This window comes from Zingiber officinale, chromosome 6A, assembly GCF_018446385.1.
Source record: "Zingiber officinale cultivar Zhangliang chromosome 6A, Zo_v1.1, whole genome shotgun sequence".
Classification (NCBI taxonomy): domain Eukaryota; kingdom Viridiplantae; phylum Streptophyta; class Magnoliopsida; order Zingiberales; family Zingiberaceae; genus Zingiber; species Zingiber officinale.
In genome coordinates this window covers 58,007,198-58,031,958 of record NC_055997.1, presented here as the reverse complement: position 1 = coordinate 58,031,958, position 24,761 = coordinate 58,007,198, and the positions used below count along the sequence as shown (strand labels likewise).

General features: G+C 34.0%; 1 protein-coding gene across 1 annotated transcript; it reads left to right on the top strand.

Moving 5' to 3' along the window:
* Window positions 1-8,923: 8,923 nt before the first annotated feature.
* LOC121993980 (beta-glucosidase 26-like) lies at window positions 8,924-11,400 on the top strand. The gene is made up of 11 exons (XM_042548196.1): window positions 8,924-9,050; window positions 9,164-9,222; window positions 9,331-9,406; window positions 9,495-9,566; window positions 9,653-9,740; window positions 9,844-10,087; window positions 10,297-10,412; window positions 10,506-10,723; window positions 10,814-10,845; window positions 10,948-11,050; window positions 11,123-11,400. Exons 1-11 carry the CDS (start codon window positions 8,993-8,995, stop codon window positions 11,398-11,400), a joined length of 1,344 nt encoding a protein of 447 aa, XP_042404130.1. The 5' UTR covers window positions 8,924-8,992.
* Window positions 11,401-24,761: the final 13,361 nt, after the last annotated feature.

Genomic DNA, 24,761 nt, shown 5'->3' with positions numbered 1-24,761 from the left:
GAAAGGTTAGCAGGAAGATCACGTTATTGTTTCTTGGATGGTTTTGTAGGTTATTTTCAAATTACGGTTGCTCCAGAGGATCAAGAAAAGATGACTTTTACATGCCCTTTCGGAACTTTTGCATATTGATGAATGCCACTCGGACTATGTAATGCTCCAGCTACTTTTCAACGATGCATGATTATTATTTTTTCTGATTACCTTGAGCATTGTATGGAGATATTTATGGATGATTTCACTGTTTATGGCTCATCTTTTGATTCATGTTTGGATAATTTAGCTCAGGTGTTACTTAGGTGTATAGAAACCAACCTTGTTTTGAACTTTGAGAAATGTCACTTCATGGTTGAGAAGGGTATAATTTTGGGTCATATAATTTCAAAGGCTGGAATACAAGTAGATCCTGCAAAAGTTAATGTGATGTTATCTGAGCCTTACCTCGTATACGTACGAGATGTGCGATTATTTTTTGGTCACGTAAGATTTTACAGACGGTTCATACACAATTTTAGCAAAATCACTTTACCACTGGCTCATTTGCTGTAGAAAGAAGTAGAGTTTAATTTTGATCAGGATTGCAAGGATTCATTTGATAGGATTAAAAAGGCTGTCACTTCTACTCTGATTATTAGACAGCCGGACTGGACAATTCCATTCGAAGTGATGTGTGATGCTTTGAACTTTGCTATGGGGGCAGTATTAGCTCAACGAGTTGGAGGAGTGCCTCATGTCATCTATTATGCTTCCAGAACATTAGATTCAACCCAGGCTAACTACACTACAACTGAGAAAGAATTGTTATCTATTGTGTTTGCACTAGATAAATTTCGATCTTATTTATTATGCTCTCATGTGATTATTTTTTCAGATCATGCAGCTATTAGGTACCTTTTAATGAAGCCATCAGCAAAACCAAGGTTAATTCATTGGATGCTCCTGCTCCAAGAATTTGATATAGAGATACGCAACAGGAGCGGGAAGAAAAATTTAGTAGCAGATCATTTGAGTAGGATTGAAGGGAAGTTGAGTCCAATACCAATCGTTGATTACTTCCCTGACTAGCAGCTTCTGCGGATGCAAGGTAAGGAACCATGGTATGCTAACCTGGTAAATTACTTGGCTGTAAGTGTCTTCCCTACATATTACTCTAGAACTCAACGTAATAAACTAAAAAGTGATTCAAAATACTATGTGTGGGATGATCCATATTTATGGTAATTTTGTAGTGATCAAGTGATTAGAAGATGTGTTCTGGATAATGAATTTAACTCTATATTGTCTTTTTGTCACTCACTTGCATGTGGAGGTCATTTTGGGCTGCAACACATAGCTAAGAAAGTCTTAGATGCAGGACTATACTGGCCCACACTATTTAGGGATGCATCTAAATTTTTAAAGAATTGTGAACGTTGTCAGCGAATGGGTACCATAGGACAAAGAAATGAAATGCCCCAACAACCTATATTATTTTGTGAGATCTTTGACGTATGAGGCACTGATTTTGTGGGCCCTTTTCCTAATTCTTTCAAGTTTATTTATATACTGCTCGCTGTTGATTACGTTTCTAAATGGGTGGAGGCAATTGCTACCAAAACTAACGATGCAGCCGTTGTTGTGAATTTTGTCAAGAATAACATATTTTGTAGGTTTGGAATACCTAGAGCAATCATCAATGATCAGGGATCACATTTCTGCAATAGACATATGAAAGCCCTGTTGAGCAGCTATGGCACAGTTCATAAGGTGTCGACCCCATACCATCCTCAAACAAACGGGCAGGTCAAAGTTTCTAATAGGGAGATCAAACTGATTCTGGAAAAAATAGTAAGACTCGACAGAAAAGACTGGAGTAGAAGACTTAGTGACGCCTTGTGGGCTTATCGGTCAGCATTCAAGACATCAATCGGTATGTCCCCATACAGAATTGTCTATGGAAAGTATTGTCACTTGCCAGTGGAAATAGAGCACAAGGCTTACTGGGCAGTTAAATCTTGTAATATGAGCCTGGAGGAGGCTGGAGTTGGTAGGAAATTGCAGTTACAGGAACTTGAGGAACTTCGATTGGAAGCCTATGAGAGTTCCCGTATTTATAAGGAAAGATCGAAGATCTTTCATGACCAACATATTTTGAGGAAGAATTTCAAATCTAGGGATAAAGTGTTACTTTATAATTCAAAACTTAAATGGATGCCAGGTAAATTGAAATCCCGATGGGAAGGACCATTCGTTATTTCTAATGTGCTGCCCTTTGGTGTTATAGAATTGTAGGATCCTACTTTGGGGCACTTATTTAAAGTAAATGGGCACAGAATCAAGTTATTTCAGGAGATGGATAAAGGATCAATTTTGGAAGTTGTGTCTTTGATTGATGCCGAGTACCAAATTTGAGGGAAGTTGCTATTTTTATTCAATAATTCCTTGATCATTTTGCACACTTTTGTTTTTTAGTTCTCTAACAGTTTAAATTGGTTAGGATGTCGTTTCTAGTTTTCTGGGAGTTAAATTCATGCCTCAAGTGTTTGTCTTTCATTTTAAATTAAGAAAGACCGTTTAGTTGATAGTTGCACCTAGGGAATCAGTCTACATGATTGATTTTTTTTTTTTTGCATATGGTTGGTGGTGTGGTGTTGGAAATAATTTTGTTAGTTTAAGGGTGATGTATTTCTTTTACCTAGTGAGGAATTAAGCCTATTATTCTTGTGTGTGCGTCACTCTTAGTGCATTACTCGAGAACTTGCTTTGATCTTTTCAAAATCGCATGGAGGTAGGTGCAGGATTTGCTGAAGTTTACTTCCATCTACATTGTTTTGCATGCTCTTGTTTTGTTCGTTATCTTTATTTCCTTGTCTCTTTTATGTGATTGTTGTTGCTCTCTCTATTTCCACCTCTATACTTTGTTTTTCCACTTCCTTGATTGAACTTTGATGCTACTAGTTCTTATCATTTTGAGTTTTTGACCGGGACGATCAAATGCAAGTGTGGGGGACGGAAATGGAGGGTATTGAAGCTTGTGTGATAGACATGCTTTAGTAGTTTTAAGCATGACAAATTACTGTGAGCATGCTTCATAATTCAGTACTTGACAGAAACTTACATGACACAAGTAAAAAATAAGTAAAAAAAATGTATATGTTTCAAAAAGAAGAAGAAAAAAAAGGAAAAAATAAATGAAAATAAAAAATAAAAAAAAAGAAAAAAGGAAAAAAAAATATAATGTAGCAATTGGGACAGTGATCTAGCAGAAGTGCAGATTAGAAAAAAAAGTGTCATGTACGTTCTCTTTTGAATTGCTCTTTATGACTACTACAACCCATTTTGTAGTTAGCTGAGAAAAAAAAGGATTGGGTTAAAAAAGAAAGATAGAAATATGTTTAAAACATTGTGCAGTGGACTCAATTTGATAGTATGCTGGTAGCTTCGGTTCTGTCTTCGTGCATTCCCTCTTTTAGCTTTTGCTTGTGTTCCATAGAAATTCCTGGGAGTTCGCCAATAAATGTGCTTGTGTTTCATAGTGGTGGAGATTAAGAAATAAGCAAGCCTATGGTAGTTTGATATTATGAGTGGCTTTGAGTGAGATCTACTTTGACGATAATTATGAGAGGGAGAGAATCCACTACCTCATACCTTTGGTGAGGATTCATCATCCTTAGGCTATTCAAGATCTATTGAAAGCGCCATACTTGTTAGCGATGTAAGGACTGAGTCATGAATGTTGCAGATTCAAGGGGATTGACGATTCAAATAATGGTCTTTGGTAATTTTCTTGGTGTTAGGAGAAATTGCTTGGGGCAATGAATTTGGTTACCTATTGAATTTTGATTACTTGCACGAGACATGCAAGAATAAGTGTGGGGGAATTTGATAACTTGCATTTTGTTACGACATTTTTTATCATTCTGTTAGATGTTTTAATCTATTTATGCGTTAATTCACAGTATTTATCAGGTTTCACGAATATGGTTGGTTTTATCATTTTGATGCGAATATATGCTAATTTAATGGCCTCAACACTAATTTGATGTTATTGAATGATGTAGGATGTCAAGGATTAATTGAGAAGACTTTTTGGTCACACACATGCAACCAACGGATGGATGAAGCTTAAACTTCACTTTTGTGGTTAGATGCGTTGCTTTGAAGGAGGTATTAAAGTTCCCAACAGCAACCAACAGAGGCACCTTTTTTGACCTAGAAGCCCTAGCAACCATCTCCATCTCTACGCACACTTCTTCTTCTTCCTTGGATTCCAGGGGAAGTCGCCCCATCAACACACTCCAGCAAGTATCCTCCCTTCTATTGTCATTCCCTTCCTTTCCCTCTACGGATTCGAGGAGGAGTTTTGAATCTGACGAGTTATCTTTGAGTTCAACCAGATCTGGCCGAACTCGGATTACTGCTCGGTTTCAGATTCGGAGAACCTAACACGCCTTGCCCTTGTCATCTGCCTTTGGAGTTTCGATTGAAATTCCAACGGACGCGTGTTGTAGTGCGTTGCTCATCTTCGGGCATATTCTAGTGGAATTGGTCATTTCTATTTTATTGCCTTTTTGTTTGCATTAAGTACTGCTTCAGCAATTTTCCCCATATTAGATTTATGGTTTTTGCATTGAGTTTAGATTAGTTAGTTTTTGAACTTAGATTGAGCTCTTTGTGTGCTTGGAATTGTTTGTTGACAGATTTCCTTAAATCAGTAATTGGTTCATGTTTTTTTTTCTTTAAAAAAAATGTGGAACCGCCACATCAGCGACCCCCCTAGAGTCGGTCCCACGGATATGAAGGGACGTAAATGCAGGTACACAGCTGAAAGCGCATAGCCAGGACGTTAACCCCAGGCAATGCCACCCTGAGGATCGAACCCTGGACCTTTCGGTCACGAAACCATGCGCCCCCATGTGGTAAAGAAGTTTCAACCAACCAGATAATTCATCTTAGCGTTAGCTTCCACCGTGATTTCTATGGGAGACAATCCGTGGCTTTTGTTATACCTATACTATTTAATTTACAATAAGGACGGAAATTAAGTTGGTATTGTAGTGTGAACCTTGCAACGACAAGACCGTTAATTATCGATTTACAATCCAGTACCACTAGACCCTTTGGTAGATGAGTTGAGTTTATACTTATTGTTAGGACGATCACACTGTAGTATAAGAGAATGCTACTTAACCCTTATTGACTATTTCATACCGTGGTGTAGGATATTGAGTATCCTAATAACCCCTTATTATTATTTAGGCCTATAACTCATGTTCATGAATTTATGTTATAGTATGGTTATACACTTAGGCTCGTGCCTATAGGTCACTGATTGTCTATTTTCTTGGAGACCTAATTGTCTATTTTCTGCCAAATATTAGTAGCATTATATCGTAATATAGGATACCAGTATCTTAGTAGACCCTTACGTGTTATATAGGCTCATGCCTATATATTAGTAAAATTATACCATAGTGTAATCTTACTTGGTTGTTATACCTGGTCGACCAATATCTCTCATTCATGGCTGAGAGAATCGTTAATAACCGTTAGTATATCCTGTCTCCTATACGTGGTTGAGAAAGCTGTTAGTGACCATTGGTATATACATATCTGCCCACGGGACCATCCGTGGTAGAGCGTTCTCCTATAAACAGTGACTAGACAATTACTCTGACTACCCACGGGACCATCCGTGGTCGAGCATTCTCTCGCAGTCAATGATAAGGAAGCTAGATAGCTACCTCATCCTGTCTTGCCATGGGACCATCCGTGGTAGAGCATTTTCTTACGGACAATGACTAGTCATTTACCTTGATTACCCACATGACCATCCATGCTAGAGCGTTTCTCCTGAAGTCAGTATTTGTTATGTGCTTGCTATATGTCAGCCATGTATATGTTCATGAAGGTTTGGATGTACTGTATGTACTCTCGATTTATTAGTTATACTTAGTTGAGTAGGTTAGTGAAGTGCTATGTTATTGATTTACTTTTGGTTAGCTGGTGATTATGTTGGGACACCTATGTCGGTTAGTAGTATTTTTTTTGAGACTGCATCCTTTGATCTCCTGACAGTATATTATTCATGCGGTATTTTCTTCTACCCACTGAGTTGTTGTAGTCACTACCCTCTTCCTTTTCCTTTGACTTTCAGGTTAGCATATAGAGAAGATAGAGAAGGTGTTGTGTCGTTCAGAGGTCCTGACTGCCGGTTCCACTCGAGTTTGGATTTCTATTTGAGTTGTTGGTGTACCTTCCACTATTTAAAATTTTGATTTTCTTTTGTATCGAATATTTATGTTGTTAGTTATGTTTTTTGATTAGTTTAATATGATCACATGTTCATGCATATATACACCACTTGTTGTTGGTGACTTGGTGTTATTATATTGCATTGGAGTTTGTGTTGGCTTGAATTTGTTTGATATAGAGTATTTCCTATATTGTCACTAGGGGGTACCGCCCGATTTGGCAAATAAGTATACCCTCGGAGCGTAACAGTAGGATAATCTGGGGATATTTTTTAGATATCTGGTGTTAGAATTTTTTAGCCCGGGCATAGACAAATTCTTGGCTCCACCATTGAATATAGAGGCATTTATCCATGGTTCATAAAAATAATGAGATTCTTTTTTAAACATGTTAGAATGTTTGTATATGTATGTCTTCGGTGTTGAGATCCAACATTCGGGGTCAAACAGTCATCTTAACGATGAGTCGATGACTCTAACCGATCTCTCGGTATAACGATATAAACCTTATCCCATTTATACTCTCGACATCTCTTTCGATTATCGAAGTACCCTTTTGGGTAAGAGATATACCCTTCTTGGTATCGTTGTTATCGACCTAATCTCATCAGTCGTCGAGTTATCCCTTTGGATATTGACATAATCTCTTTGGGTAAACTTATCCCTAATGATAAAGAGTATTAAGTTCTAGGTGAAGGCCAGACTTTTTTTTCCTTAAGACGATATTACCCCGCCCAGGTGCTTACGATTTATTGACAATCATCTTCCAAGATATAATGACTTGCGTCTCAAATTAAATAAGCACACTACAAATTTTGAGCTCTATCGAACTTTTTAAGTCTTGAAACTCTTAAGAGAGGGGAGAAAGAAGAGAACTCAAAAAGAGAATTCACAAGTTGAAAATTGAGCGAGAATTGAGTATTTTGAATGAAAGGAATGATGCTTATTTTATAAGGATGAACGGTTACTTCCAAGAGATGAAATATTTCTTCTAAAAGGTAAAAGAATATAGTAGGTGTCTTTTTCCTTAAACCTTTTCACTTAAATCTTATTAATCAATTAATTAATATAACAATGATTAATCTTTTAATTAATTAATTAATTAAATTAATTATAATTACATACCTCTAAATAGTTCCACATACTCGAGTTAGCGTTCATCCATGAATCCAACTCATGTGTGAGTCAAATTTCTACCAACCTTTTATTAGACATTAATTTTTCATTTACTCGATAAATTAATTTATAACGATCTTCTCATGAAATAGCCGTCTTATCCCAATTAATTTATTTGTTATCAAAACTAATTTTCTAACAAAATATAATATAATTAATTTATTTGTTATCAAAACTAATTTTCTAATAAAATATAATATAATGTGATTGTGATCTTGTATGCATGCATGTAGTTCCTAACTTTGGACGTGTATGAAAAAATAATCATTGTAGTTTGTAAGTTTATCGTTCAGTGGTATTTTTTTTATAAAATCTAATTCTCTTAGAAAATATTAATTACTAAATAAAAATAAATTTTAAATATTTTCTAATTTAATTTTGTTTTTTTGCGCGTGTATATATATATGAATATTTTCTATTTTTGAAGTTTTTTAATTTCTTTTCTTTTATCTCAAATGAGTAAATCTTTAATATTTTCTAATTTTAAAAACTTTTAATATTATCCTTTCATTACAGATCTTTAATTATATTTTTACAATATTTATTTCCTTAATCGATAATGGTTAAAGGTCTATCTCCAATGGTATGAAATACAATTGGTAAGCTTATTGATTTTTGACTTTATATATATTTAGGTATGTGTTCATCATATATTCAAAGTAACTATTTAAATTTTTTAAATAAATTTTAGTATGCCATAATTACTCCCATTATCAATAAATATTTTACCATTTTCAAATTAATTGATTAAAATGAAATCTAATAAATTGAATTTCTTTTGACAACTATAGATTCTAATAATAAAAAGTTAATTAATTAATTCGGTTACTGAATTACTCAATTCTTATAAAGTGAACGGCTATTAGACACTCTAGTAGGAAATCAAAATTTTTATTTATTTTTTAACATCAATCCAATAACATTACTAACTGCTTACAAAATAGTAATTATATGTTGTTAGATTTAATTGGTTTAATCAATTTTTAAATTTTAAAATAAAATCAAGATTTAAAAAAATTTAAATTAAATTTCTGAATAAACTGAACCAATTTTCCCATTCTGTTAATTCAATTTAAGCTATTTTTTACTCGCCTCTTTCACTCTATGTATACATGAACCATGCACATATATTTGTTTTTATTTAGAACAATATGATATTATGATTTATTTAATAACTTACTTTTTCATTAAATATTTTAGCCATTAATTAAAATATTTTCATTAGATTTACGATGCTATTTTAGATAATTATCTAATAAATTAAGTAGATAAATCATTCTATCCAAAATGACAATTAAAATTAATTAGCTGGAAGTCTTATCCTAATTTTTTTATGCTTATCACTAATATTGATCTACTCTTTATAAACCACACCTCATTTCATTTATTTTCATATGATCTCCAAAAACAAAAAAATGGGTTATAGACAATGCTCATTGCTTTTGTTCTCTTTCATTCTCTTTCTATTCGCTTTTCGAGCAACAAGTTCTATTGAAATAGCTATGAATGTTCACAACATAAGTCGCAAAGCCTTTTCCAAGGGTTTTGTATTCGGCACCGCTGCATCGGCTTATCAAGTCGAAGGAATGGCTCTTAAAGGAGGAAGAGGACCATGTATTTGGGATGCATTTGTCAAGAAACCGGGTAAATAATCTTACTAATATTGTCTATTAGAGTTTTTATTTTTTACCAACTTAAAATATTAATTAATCTTGATCTCTTAATTCATTTTCTAATGTTGATATTTTTAAATACAGGTATTATTCCCGGAAATGCTACTGCCGATGTCACAGTTGATGAATATCATCATTATAAGGTTCATCGATAATATTTTTGAAATAACTAAAATGTTTTTTAGAATTATGTGCAGTGATACTTAAGATTTTTTTTCATTAATTTACTCAATATGTTATTGATCATTCAGGAAGATATTAATATCATGAAGGAACACAATTTCGATGCATATCGATTCTCAATTTCTTGGAGTAGAATTTTTCCAAGTACAATATATTTTCTTAACTTCTATTATAGTTGTTATTAATGAATTTTGAAAAAATAATTTTGGATTGCATTTCTTTTATTGTTTAGATGGCACGGGAGAAATCAATTGGGAAGGTGTAGATTATTACAATAGATTAATTGATTACTTGATAATTCAAGGTAATATATTTTTTTTCCCATTAGGCTTGTTTTTGAACAAAATATAAATTAATGTTCTCATGTTTACCTTTCTAAAATTTCATTAGGTATTACTCCTTATGCAAATCTCTATCATTATGATCTTCCGTTGGCATTACATGAGGAGTATTTGGGTTGGTTAAGCCCAAAGATAGTGTAAGTGTTACTCATTATATATTGTGTTTGAATATAAACTTTATGTATTAGTTAATACAAATACTACATAATGATATTATGTTGATGTGTTTATTCATTTTAGGGATGCATTTACGGATTATGCTGATTTTTGTTTTAAAAGATTTGGTGATAGAGTTAAGAATTGGTTCACTTTTAATGAGCCAAGAGTTATATCAGCTCTTGGTTACGATAGTGGTTTACATGCTCCTGGAAGATGTACTGGTTGTGAAGATGGAGGGAACTCAACCATAGAACCTTATATTGTCACTCATAATCTTATTTTATCCCATGCAAAGGCAGTAAAAAGATACCATGAGAAATATCAAGTAAGTTGGTGAAATTATCTTGATTGATATCTTATAAATCCTAGGTCATTTAATTATTTTAGCTTTAGTTTGTCACATAATGACTATTTCATACTTTCCACCAGAGCTAACATTAAAACTTTCCAACCACCTATGAATCAAATGTGTGGAATTACACTTATGTCTACATAGTTACTCACAAGATAAATTTATTTGTTTTCACTATTTAGGAGAAGCAAAAGGGTCGAATTGGAATTCTCTTAGACTTTGTGTGGTACGAACCTCATACTAACCAGTCAAAAGACAAAGCTGCAGCTCAAAGAGCTAGGGATTTTCACCTCGGATGGTAATAACCCATTTGAGCAACTCAATAATACAAGCATAATAATGTCTATATTTTTAGTTGTTTACAATAAGTTGATGTTCTTTTTTTGCATAGGTTCCTTCGTCCTCTAATATATGGTCAATATCCGGAATCAATTCAAGAAATCGTAAAAGATAGGCTTCCTAAATTCACTTGTGAACAAGTGAAGTTGGTAAAAGGCTCGTATGACTATATCGGGATCAATCATTACACAACATACTATATGAAGGATAATGGCATGACTAATTCAACACCTACTAGCTATCAAGATGATTGGCATGTTGAGTTCAAATGTTAGCTTTCTTTTTCTAGCTTGCTATTCTCACAACTCGATGATATTTCATTTTTTTTAACTAATATTATTCTTTTTGTTATTTTTTTAGATGACCGAGATGGTGTGCCAATTGGTCCTTTGGTAAAATTTTGAATTCATTTTCATGAACTATGTTATATTCTTTACAATCGTTTTAAATTAAAAAAGTTATTATCATGTGAACTTATTATTAATGTTATTTAGGCGAACTCTGATTGGCTCTACATAGTTCCATGGGGAATTTACAAGGCCATAACCTATGTAAAAGAAAACTATGACAACCCTATCATCATTTTATCAGAAAATGGTAAAGAACTTTATTGTTTTCTTATTTCAATTAGCACACGCCAAATTAATTACCAAAGTTTACTTATTGTAGGAATGGATCAACCTGGAAATGTCACTCTTCCACACGGCTTGGAAGATACGATGAGGATTAACTATTACATGAGATATATTGCTCATTTGAAGAGGGCTATAGACGATGGTGCCACGGTGATAGGATACTTTGCATGGTCACTTCTGGATAACTTTGAATGGAGGTTGGGTTACACTTCAAGATTTGGTATGGTGTATGTGGACTATAAGAATAACAAACGATATCCAAAGAATTCAGCTACTTGGTTCAAGAAACTTCTCAAGAGGAAGACAAATTAAGCCTCAATGCTAGTTTAATAAGAAGGTTTGAGTAGTCTTAGATTTCTTGCAAGCGTGTAATAAGAAGAGTTGAAATGAAAATTCATTTTGTACGTAGTTTCTTTCCCCATCTGTAAGTACACGGTTATTGTCAAAGTAATAAAATATTAATTTTATAGAGACCGCTGATTAAACACTAATTAACTGAACATTTGATAGGGAAGTCCCAACATGTCAGGTCGAAGTTGGGCAAGAGAATCATATACTTGGATTAAGCAAGTTAAGATTGAGTAATCGATTGGGCCAAAGACAATCAATTAGGTGATCGATTAAGAACCTTTTTTCACAAAACAAAAGTCATTTGGATCGATTGAGTAATCGTTCAAGAGCCACACCACTCGATCTGATGATCAATTGAAAGATTTTCTTCATGAATTTGAAAGGGCTTGGATCGATTGGGCAATCGATCAAGGCCAATCCCAATCAATTAGGTAATCAATTGGGAGAAGAAGTTGGCAACAAACATTGGGTTCTTGATCGATTAGCTAATTGATTAAGAGGATTTTTTGTGAAGCACAGTAGCTTCCTCGCGAGAGCGTAATCGATTAGGTGATTGATTGAGAGAAGTTCACAAGTGAACAATGGGCTTCTGAATCGATTGGGTGATCGATTAAGAAGAGACTGAGAGAAGAAGAAAAGAGCCATTGCGAGGTTTGGATGATTGAATTTGCTTAGATCTCTGACATGGCAATCGATTGGGAGTAAGACTAATCGATTAGGAACCTTAATCCACCGGATATAAAAGTATTCGAAGATTCAAATCATGATCTCTTCTTCTCCACTCTTCATTGTCGGTTCTTGGACGATTCAGGGTGAAGTGTTACTGCACTTCAAAGTTTACAAGAGACATTTCCAAGTAAGAAGAAAGCAAGCAAGGTTCTCATTGTATTTGTGTTTTAATTTCCTTGTTCTTGTTGTATTTTTCTTGTGAGCTTGTATGCGGTTTCTCCACCTCCAGATTATTTTCGAGAATGAGATTTTCATAGTGGAATGTGTGCACTATGTGAATTCTTGGATTAGTCACGTCAAGGAGGTGGATACCAAATAAATTCGGGTGTTAGCATTGCTTCGAGTTTTTCCACTGGAACAAATCAATAAGATGAAATAAATCGAACTAATCACCCCCTCTAGCTTCCAAGTATCCTAACAAAATTTAATTTAGTAAATTCATATGAAAATTTACTATACCACTAAATATCTAACAAAATTTAATTTAGTAAATTCATATGAAAATTTACTATACCACTAAATATCTTCTAAAAATCATTGCTTAATATAATTTTCACCATTGTTTCGGTAATTCTTAATCTACAAAGTAGAGTTCTTGGTTTGTTGACCGAAGAAAAGAAGACATTTAATTCAATTAGTTGATAAACAACAAAATTATTATAAGGATCGCTATGACAACACTTTTGATCATGAAATATTGATTACTTGTTGAATCTTGCGAATCACGTGAAAGTAGGATACTCCAAATTCAGGGGTCAAAAAGTTTCATAAAACGTTCTTGATGGAAAAAATATGAGTGAAAGATCCCACTGAATTAAAATTTGTGCCCACTAATGAAAAGTCAAGCCGATACCATGGGTATTGCCATGCGAAGGGCTTTACTTGGACAAATAGAAGGAACATGTATCACATGTGCAAAATGTGAGAAGGTGCCACATGAATATTCTACGATAATAGGTATTGAAGAATCGGTACATGAAATTTTACAAGTAAATATAAAATAAATCATACTAAGTGATATGTAAATTTTTAAACGGTCTTCCATTACCAAATCATGATGTTAATTTGTTGTATTTAGTTTCTTTTGGCTTCTTTGGATCACAAGAATCCATTATATTATTATATTATGTGATTTAAAGTCATGGTGAATATTTAGTTGATTGAACTCCGACAAAGTCAATAAGAGGTTGTTTTAATATCACATCTTTAAAAGGCTTGTCTAAAATATTATTGGAGGACTCTTCTAAAATATTTTTAGAGGATTTCTTTAAGATCGGGATATAAAGAGATTTATTTGAACACATTACTTTTATTTTAGAAACAAGCTTATGGATTGTAAGAGAATTAAGATCATTAAGTGATGTCTTCGATTTCAATTCACTTGAAGAAGATTGTTTTATTTTTACATATTTGTTAGACAATTGTCTCTTAAAATTTAGTGTGACATATCTTTTTTATTAATTATTTTTTTCTTCATTTCATGCCAAGGTGTGATAGCTAACTCTTTCAACACATCACCAATAAATTTTACCAAGTCCACTAAGTGTAAATTTGACAAATTTCACTTGTTTAATGGAAGTAAAATTATGTCGAACAGAATAATTTTTAACATGGTCTAATCAATCAAGAAATATGTAAGGTTTGTAGTTACATCAAATGTAGGGGCATTTATCCTAACACGTGGTTCATAGAAATAATTAGATTTTTTTTAAACATAGCATAATTAATGCGTGTGTGATCTTGTAAACATGTAATTCCTAAATTATGGGTATTTTTTTTTCTAAAATCTAATTCTCGCATATATTTATTGGTAGCTAGGAATAGTGTTTTCTCTCATCATTAAAAATGTGGAACCGTCACATCAACGACCTCTTAGAGTCGGTCCCACAGATATGGAGGGAGGTAAATATAGATACACAGCTGAAAACGTATGACCGAACGCTAATGTTTTCTCTCATCATTGGGACAAGTAATGATAATTATAAATAAAATAATATGATAAATTAAATGAGATGAATGAGAATAAATATGTTAACATGTGGCAAAAGGCGATTCGCTCGCCCCAGCGCCCCTGCCAATCCGTCCCTAGGCCAACACGGAGGAGGTAAATCACGGATGACTACTAGCCATTAGTGCAAATGGTCAAGATATGAGGAAGGTTATGCTCGGTCACGCCGAGTTTCGACCCCAAGACCTTATGTTGCAACATCCCATATCTTAACCATCGCACTGCCCCCGAGGAGACCAAATAAATATGTTAACATGTACGTAGAGTAACTAAATTGATAATAATAATATTTTTTATGTAGGATGACTAAACAAATAGAAAATATTTTATTTTATTTTATAAATGATGTCTATACTAAATTGGAAAAAAAAATTGATGATATTTTTTATTTTTTATGAAGGAGATGCTAAAAATGCATGAATTTATGAGAAGAGAATAATAGTAATTTAAAAATATCAACTAAATAAACAAAATTTAATTTTAAAAAGAAGAATTGCGTTTATACCCAAATGATATGAGATTCGTTGAAATTGAAGTTGTTGAAATTGAAGTTGCTACTGACCCAAATGGACGGAAATAGTATAAACTTTAATGTGTTACCATTTTCTTTTTTTTCAGCAATAAATTTTTCTTTTTCCTTATTTTTTCTTACATTTTTTACTTTCCTTTTATCATGCAAGAACAAAGCATGGCAAAAGCGAAAAAAAAAAGAAATAATCTCACGTACAAAAAAAACCTTTACACAAAAAAATGAAATTTAAAATTATATTGATTGAAAGATAATTAAAATACAGGTCTCATTCCTTTTATAGACTAATAATAAATATGGAAATAAATATTTTTAAAAAATAAAATAAATTAATCTAGTAAGAATTGTAATTATTTTCTAATTATTATTAAAATAGAAAATATTAATTACTAAATAAAAAAGTAAATATTTTATAATTTAATTTTGTTTTTGTGTGTGTATATATATATGAATATTTTTATTTTTGAATATTTTTAATTTCTTTTCTTTTATCTCAAATGAGTAAATCTTTAATATTTTCTAAGTTAAAAAACTTTTAATATTATCTTTTCATTACAAATGAATTAATTTAAAATTTATCTTTAATTATATTTTTACAATATTTATTTCCTTAGCCAGTAATGGTGAGGTGCGATATGAAATATATGTTATGAAATACAATTCGTAAGCTTATTGATTTTTGACTTAAGAGTTAAGAGATTGACTTAATATATATTTAGGCATGTGTTCATCATATATTCAAAGTAACTATTTAAATTTTTAAAATAAATTTTAGTATGTCATAATTACTCCCATTATCATAAAAATATTTTGCCATTCTCAAATTAATTTATTTACATTTTTACTTTTACCCGCCAATTTCATTTAATAATTTCATTTCAATTGTTGATTAAAATTTGAGTAGGCTTAATGATCACTTTCTAATAGAGGTGAGCATTAATAAGTGAATAATTATTATTATAAAAATCAAATATATCGAACCAATAAAAAATCAATTAATTTATTCAGTTACATAATTACTTAATTTTTTTTAAACAGTGACTCCTATTTGACATTTGAGTCGGAAATTATAATTTTTAATTTTTTTAAACATCAATTCAATAACATTAGTTGACTGCTTATAAAATAGTAATTATATGTTGTTCGATTTAATTGGTTTAATTGATTTTTAAATTTTAAAATAAAATTGAGATTTATAAAAAAAATTAAATTTCTGAATAAACTGAACAAGTTTCCATTTATGTTAATTCAATTTAACCGATTTTTTGTTTGCCTCTGTGTATATATGAGCCATGCACGTATATTTGTTATTATTCTGGACAATATATTATGATTTATTCAATAACTTACTTTTTATTAAATATTTTAGCTATTAATTAAAATATTTTCATTAGATTTACATGCTATTTTAGATAATTATCTAATAAATTAAGTAGATAAACTCTATCCAAAATGACAATTAAAATTAATTATCTAGAAGTCTTATCCTAATTGTTTTTATGCTTATCACTAGTATTGATCTACTCTTTATAAACCTGCACCTCATTTCATTTATTTTCATATGATCTCCAAAAACAAGAAAAGGTTACATACAATGCTCATTGCTTTTGTTCTCTTTCATTCTCTTTCTATTCACTTTTCGGGCGATAAGTCCTATTGAAATAGCTGTGAATGTTCACAACATAAGTCACAAAGCCTTTCCTAAGGACTTTGTATTCGACACCGTTGCATCTTCTTATTAAGTCGAAGGAATGCCTCTCAAAGGAGGAAGAGGACCATGTATTTGGGATGCATTTGTCAAGAAACCGGCTAAATAATTTTACTAATACTGTCTATTAGAGTTTTTATTTTTTACCAACTTAAAATATTAATTAATCTTGATCTCTTTATCCATTTTCTAATGCCGCAGAAAAATCTCATATGTTTATATTTTTAAATACAGGTTTTATTTTCGAAAATGCTACTGTCAATGTCACGGTTGATGAATATCATCATTATGAGGTTGATCGATAATATTTTTGAAATAACTAAAATGTTTCTTTAGAATTATGTGCAGTGATAGTTAAGATTTTTTTTTCATTAATTTACTCAATATGTGATTGATCATTCAGGGAGATATCAAGATCATGAATATTTTCTTAACTTCTATTATTGTTGTTATTAAGGAATTTTGAAAATATAATTTTGGATTGCATTTATTTTATTGTTTAGATGGCATGAGACAAATCAATTGGGAAGGTATAGATTATTACAATAGATTAATTGATTACTTGAATTACTTGATAATTCAAGGTAATTTTTTTTCCCATTAGGCTTGTTTTTGAACAAAATATAAACTAATGTTCTCATGTTTACCTCTCTAAAATTTCATTAGGTATTACTCCTTATGTAAATCTTTATCATTATGATCTTCCCTTGGCTCTACATGAGGAGTATTTGGGTTGGTTGAACCCAAAGATAGTGTAAGTGTTACTCATTATATATTATGTTTGAATATAAACATAAGACAAATACTTCATCAAAGATATTACATAATGATATTATGTTGATGTGTATATTCATTTTAGGGATGCATTTGCAGATTATGTTGATTTTTTCTTTAAGAGATTCGGTGATAGGGTTAAGAATTGGTTCACCTTTAATGAGCCTAGAGTTATACCAGCTCTTGGTTATGATAATGGTTTGCATGCTCCTGGAAGATGTACTGATTGTTGAGGAGGGAACTCAACTATAGAACCTTATATCGTCACTCATAATCTTATTTTATCTCATGCAGAAGCAGTGAAAAGATACCATGAGAAATATCAAGTAAGCTGGCGCAATTATCTTGATTGATCTCCTGTAAATCCTAGGTCATTTAATTATTGTAGCTTTAGTTTGTCACATAATGACTATTTCTTACTTTCTACCCTAGTTAACATTAAAACCTTTCCAACCACCTATGAATCAAATGTGTGGAATTACACTTATGTCTACATAGTTACTCACAAGATATGTTTATTTGTTTTTGCTATTTAGGAAAAGCAAAAGGGTCGAATTGACATTCTCTTAGACTATGTTTGGTACGAACCTCATACTTACCAGCCAAAAGACAAAGCTATAGCTCAAAGAGCTAGTGATTTTCACCTCGGATGGTAATAACTTGTTTGAGCAACTCAAGAAAATAAGCATATATAATAATATCTATATTTTTCGTTGTTTACAATATGTTGCTGTTCTTTTTTTGCATAGTTCCTTCATCCTCTAACATATGGTAAATATCCGGAATTGATTCAAGAAATTGTAAAAGATAGGCTTCCTAAATTCACTTGTGAACAAGTAAAGTTGGTGAAAGGCTCATATGACTACATCGGGATTAATCAATACACAACATACTATATGCAGGATAATGGCGTGACTAATTCAACACCTACTAGCTATCAAGATGATTGGCATGTTGAGTTCAAATGGTGATATTTCATTTATTCTTTTTGTCATTTTTTTTTGTAGATGACCGAGAAGGTGTGACAATTGGTCCTTTGGTAAATTTGTTAATTCATTTTCATGAACTGTCATATTTTTTACAATCGTTCTAAATTAGAAAAGGCCATAAACTATGTAAAAGAAAACTATGGCAACCCCATCATCATTTTATTGGAAAATGGTACATAACTTTATTGTTTGCTTATTTCAATTAGCACACGCCAAACTAATTACCAAAGTTTACTTATTGTAGGAATGGACCAACCTGGAAACATCACTCTTACACAAGGCTTGGAAGATACGATGAGGATTGACTATTACATGAGATACATTGCTCATTTGAAGAGGGCCATAGACGATGGTGCAACGGTGATAGAATATTTTGTATAGTCACTTCTTGATAACTTTGAATGAAGGTTGGGGTACACTTCAAGATTTGGTATGGTGTATGTGGACTATAAGAATAACAAGCGATATCCAAAGAATTCAGCTATTTGGTTCAACAAACTTCTCAAGAGGAAGAAAAATTAAGGCTCATTGCTACGGTTTAATAGGAAGGTCCGAGTAGTCTTAGATTTCTTGCAAGGGTTTAATAAGAAGAGTTGAAATGAAAATTCTTTTTGTTATCAATTTCTTTCTCTATCCACAAGTGCACGGTTGTCGTCAAATAATGAAATACTAATCCTATAGAGACTATTGATTAAGTACTAGTTAACTTCGCAAAGTGAATTGTCTAGGCAGTCGAAAGGTGGTTCACAAACACTAGGAAGAGAGAGAGAGAGATTGAAAAGAGGGAGAGAAGGTTGAGAGAAAGAGAGAGATAGAGAGAGGGAGAGGGAAAAGAGAGTAGAGAGAAAGGGAGCGTAAACGAGTGAAGGTGAAGTTGGATTTGAGGATGAGATGTTAGGATTTTGGTTTTATTATGATGCTAGTCAATGTTCCTATACATTGTTCATCTACTTAACTCTATACTTACACTCATGTAGGGATTCTAATAAAATTACTAGTACAATCCCATGACGGTCTTACTGGAGTGTTCTCCCCATTAACATTCAGGTGCTACTATGTATAGAAGGTAATGTAGAAGGTCGGGTCAAAGGGTTACCCTTTGCCACTAAGAGCCCCCTGATCATATGATCTAGTTTACACGAATCACTTTCTAGCCCAGAATTGGTGAAAATCTGTTATCTTATGTTATTGGGCCCCTAGTTATAGAATCCAAAGCACCCAATCCCCTCCCCTACATGGTAACTAATCCCTCACATCAATATGTTTACATCATTCACATATTTTATCAAACACTTACAAGACATAAGACACAGAATATGACATAAATACTTCATTGAATGAGAAAATGTTCAAATACATAGTTCATATATCATACCACATCATAACTACTTTCTACATCCTAAATTTAGAGATCTACTCCATTACAAAGGGTTTACAAACAAGAGACAAGAAAGTAAGCATCCTACAATCCAAAACAAAAGGTAGAGAAGAGAGGGAGGAATGCTTATCTATGTGTCGTCGGTCTTTTTGCTTGCAATCCTTGCTCCGAAGGTGGACAAATCGTGTGGGTTGGTGAAGATGGAAGCTTTCCGATTTCCTCCTATTGAGATAACCCTTCCCCAAGGAGAGGGTGTAAAATACCGAAAATAGGCGAATGTTAATAAGGGAATTTTTCGGAATTTTTGGAGATTTTTCGGGAATTTTTCGGAGCTCGTACGGACGAGTTAACGGGGATAAAAGCGGGGGCTGGAAAAGCATGTTTAGGCTACCCCATTTAAGCGAGGAAAAGTTATTTTTCTTTTCCTTTTTATTATCTTTTTCTTTTATTGTTATTTCTTTTCTCAATTTCTTTCTCCCCGCGCGCCGACGCCATTTGCCCTAACCTCTCTGCGCCGTCTTCTTCTTCCCAACCGGCGCCGCAACCAACCACCGCACGCCGGCGATTAAGCCCTCTCAAATCCCCTCTGCCACTTCTTCTTCTCCTCCTCTTCATCGTCCGCACGCCCTCAGCCCTAGCGTCGGCCTCCTCCACGCTGTGCCATAGTTTTCCCGACGTCGATCGCTTTTTGCCTAGCACTGGCGCCGGCCACCATGTTCCCCGAGCCACCATTGCTCGATTCGGCCAAATTCCTGTGCCCTAGGTTGGGACCACAGTCGGCCGAATCTTCCCTCAGATTCCCTTGCGGCTAGGTCACGGATTGAAGGTGTTAGAGATCAGTAAGGTTAGTGGATGGAATATGGAAGTAGGTTATATATTTGAATGTCTTGTTGAATTCTTGATCTCCATTATTGATCCTCGTACGTGATCTGTTCGGTGAAGAATTTGCCCTGCTGTGGATTAGAAATCACGGCTGCGAGGAAGAGTTTCCAGCCAAGCGTTGTGCGCTGAGGGGAAGATTTCAGCAAGGGGATCTGCCGGGGTGTACTTTGTTCTAGAAGCAACCGCGATTGTGAGGGGGAGGTTGATTTCTGTGGATCAATGGCTGTGAATACGATTGTGAACTTGAGGTAAGGATAAGGATTTAATATATGTGTTGAATTGGATTACATAGTTAATTGTTAGTAGTTCATGTGTGATTGAAATTAATCTAACGGTATGATTAGGGTTAAGATAATTAACCCAAGTTAATCGTTGGATTTAATCTAGGAAGGTAGAGGTTTATGTGATTGGGGGTTTTCCCTAAATTGTCCTTAGGGATTTTGATTAGCTATCCTTATGAAACTTTAGTTAAATAAATGTATGTATATCGGTTGACACAGGACCTTGACGCGAGACGAGCATCTTGACATCGGATTAGACCGGATACGATCCTCTTATCGGAGGCGGGTACCTCTTGACTTATCTTTTATGATATTGTCATTTGGATATGCATAGTATTTTATAGCTACAAGCAATAATCATGTTTGTCTTTGGTATGTTAGTTTGATATCCATAGCATGTTCTGTTTAGTTGCTTGCTAGGTATCCATGTTTATACCTCGTGATTATTGCCATGAGTACTTTAGTTCCTAGAGTAAGTGACATACCATGCTCTACTGAGGTTAGGACTAGGTACTGGATTTTATTTCTGGCATGTGTATCTAGATTATATGATACCTAGGTTTTTATGTCATACCTGGCTTGTGTACCTCTATTTGCATATCATATATGATTCGTGTACCTAGACCTTGATTCTTGATATGTGCATATTGTTGGTACATATGTTATGGAAGGAGATATGTTTAGGATCTAGGTTGCTATACCATAGAGGACCTGTATGTCCTAGATCCGTGGATTGACCTACTGTTATTCCATACTTATTATGTTCATGACATAGGTTTTTTGATATTCTATCTGACCTGTGTACTATAGATTTTGGTATGTGACCATCGCTTTTACAGTACCCATTTTGTATATATGGATATGGTTATGTTGATCAGTTTTTGTTATGCATAGTGACATGCATTATGATTGCATGCTGTGCGATTGTCGGCTCCACTATGGTTGAGCCCATCGCCAGTTACATGTACTGCACACACCCCACTCATGGTTTAGTGGTATATTAGGCAGGTGTGTGGCGGTTCTGCTGTTTGGCTCCGTTGGTCACATGACCCAGCGAGGTAGCCGGCAGTCAGTTCCGCTCTGTTTGGCTCCGCTGGCATTTAGTGTAGCAGCGTAGTAGCCGGCAGACGGTGGACTCTGTTTGGCTCCGTTGGTCAGGTGACTCAGCGTGGTAGCCGGAAGATATACCTCCCCGTCATCGTGTACCGGGAGTTAAGAGCATTGAGCTCCCCCATTTATGATTTGGGGTCACAGGACAGGAGTACTCCTACAGCATCCCGTCCACTCGGTCACTCATCAGGAGCAGTGACGACAGAGTGCACGGTTGTCACAGCCCTACCCACTTGGTCTCACCATTTGTGTGTGAGATGACTGACTGGCGTCAGGGGTGACCAGGACGCATCATTAGCATCATATGCATTGATGTATTTATATTCTTATGATTGTGTTTACTGCACTTATATGCTGCATTTTGGTGGATGCATTTGTTTGACATGCATACAGGAGACATACTGCGTATCGGTTTGATGACCCTTTAGTTTAGGATAGGAGTTCCTGGTGAGTACAGCTTCCTTGGTTACTTTTCAGTTTTGTATATTTACTATATATTATTCGGAAGCTGTATTCCATGTTTATTGCTGTTAGATATATCTTACTACTCATGTCCATTGGTATTCGCTGAGTTGTTGATCTCACTCCCGTTGACACTATCTTTTTCAGGTACCAGGTTATTTATGGTGTCGCTTGGAGCATCCTGTCTGCTGGTCCCCACGTCACATCAGAAGACTTATCGGTTTCACGTATGTTTTGTATGTTTTATGTATCAGTTTGTTTAGCTCTGTACTCTGATTTTATTTTTGGAGGGTTGATGTTGTTGTGTGGTGTTTTGTATTTGTTATTGGTTGTGTAAGCCTAGCCGGCTAGCAGTTTGTGTTTTGGTTTTGGTACAGCCGAGTGGGCTGCTTTATTTTTAACTGCGTGGTTGTGTCAGCCAGAGGCTGAATTTGATATTAACTGCGTGGTGTTTGTTTTCTTTTATTGTTATTATTCCAGCCGCATGTGGCTGAGGTATATAGTGCTTGTAGAAAAGTTTCAGATTGTCCGCCGTACAGGGGAGATGCTGCCGAAATTTCTTCGGACAGAGACTCCTCTGGGGCGTGACAGAGGGACGAAGTCCCAAACTCAAGACGAGTCATAGAATGAGTTTCTTGACTATTTTATATCTTCTCCAAACTATCCAGATCTGCTAGGTTTATAGGGCTCCATCAAAATGAGTTGTTCACCCCATAAACATAATTTTCTCGTGTTTCACCCTGAATCAAAGTTATAGCCCTTAAAAGTATATACATTTTGATATTTGGATCGAGCCATGGCTCTAACTTAGATGTAAGTTATGGTGGTTCAAACTTTGGTCTACAGTTTGGGTGGTCTGAAGCGGTCGTGGATGAGAGTCACGATTGTACCTTTTAGCATGGCTAGACTATATTTTCTCTCTATTTAACCTGAAGCAAAGTTGTAGATCTTGAAGTTAGATACAATTTAGTCTCTAGAATAGCTTATAACTCCAACCGAATGAAAAGTTATTGTTGGGGTTGCAAGGTTGTAAACATAGTCCCATATTGGAAACACATGGGAAAGATCATAAGTTTATAAGAGAAAAGATATTTCCATTGGTATGAGGCCTTTTGGGGAGAGCCCAAGAGCAAAACCATGAGAGCTTAGGCCCAAAGTGGATATCATGCTATTGTGGAGATATCTAAATTCTTTTCGATCCAACAGTTATGGCTGTTTCAAAATGAGTCTACAGTTTGCCCATATTCAACACAGCCATATTTTTGTGTGACATGACCCTAAATCAATGCCACACAGCATGGAGAGGCAGGGTGGTGCCAAAAGGCATGGCCCCTCTCTAAATTGGCTCTGGTCAATGGGCATAACATTGTCATTGACACAACTGAATGATTCGACTCTAGAAGGGGGGGCACAACCGTGTGATTTCACATGACCATCCTTTGGATGGCTACTGGTGGGAGGTATGGCCTGCCCCTGCTTTGCCAGGGGAGAGAACACACGACCATTCCGAGGGCATGACTAGTTTGCTAGATTTTCACACGTTGCTTCAATATATGCTTTTGCTCCATTTTTACTCTAAATGATGTCCTGTCAATCAAAATATGTAAAGAGTAGATCTTTTAACAAAATAGGATGGAAGTATGATATAATAATAAATAGAGTGCAAAAAACATAAATTATATTTATGAAATATGAGTAGATGTGCGTTAAAAAATACCTAGAAATATATATAACTTAAGCACATCACACCCTAAGACTTAAACCTTTACTTGTCCTCAAGCAAAAAGTGCAATCTAAACTCATGTGGTTAAATAATGCATCATAATCTCTTGCGAATCAATCTAATCTTATCAAATAATTTTATTGGTCAGCAAGATATAAAAATAGTTTGAATATGACCTACGTAATAGTTCTCCGTGCTTAGTGCAATAGTTGTTTAAAATTTTCAAGTATCAACCCTAAGCCTGATCAAGTCGTTATATCATTGTGTTCATTATGCTTCCAGTGATATACACTTATTTGCTACACGCATGGTTCATCCTTTGCACTACTTAGGGTCTCAAAGGCATTCTTGATATTAAACAAATATAGTAATTATTTTTTTAGTAATCTAACTCGGTCTCAAAGGAGTAACTTATTAGTTTCCACTCATGACAACTATTTTTTTATATCCCTTATTCATTTTTTTATTTTTTTCTCTAAGTTATTGTAAGGTGCAATACTTAAACATAAATGCAAATATGGATATTTTGATTTTTTCAAATGAGCTGATATGATTCGAACCTTATTCAGTAACCAAAATATAGTTTGAGAAATCACCATGAAAATATTAGTATTAATCAAGTTATATGAATCATGACTATTTTTAGGATTATCTACTATCAAAACTAGGTATAGTGTATAAAGATCCTAAAATAAGGCCAATACTTAAAATCTTACAGTAAAAATATTGCTCACTTTATGCTATCAGGG

What these genes read in the sequence shown, in the direction of transcription:
- LOC121993980 (XM_042548196.1), top strand. Translation starts at nt 8,993, where the DNA reads ATGGCTCTTAAAGGAGGAAGAGGACCATGTATTTGGGATGCATTTGTC. An exon ending in GTGTGCCAATTGGTCCTTTG is followed by an intron (nt 10,846 to 10,947) that starts GTAAAATTTTGA and finishes AATGTTATTTAG; the next exon opens with GCGAACTCTGATTGGCTCTA. An exon ending in CATCATTTTATCAGAAAATG is followed by an intron (nt 11,051 to 11,122) that starts GTAAAGAACTTT and finishes TACTTATTGTAG; the next exon opens with GAATGGATCAACCTGGAAAT.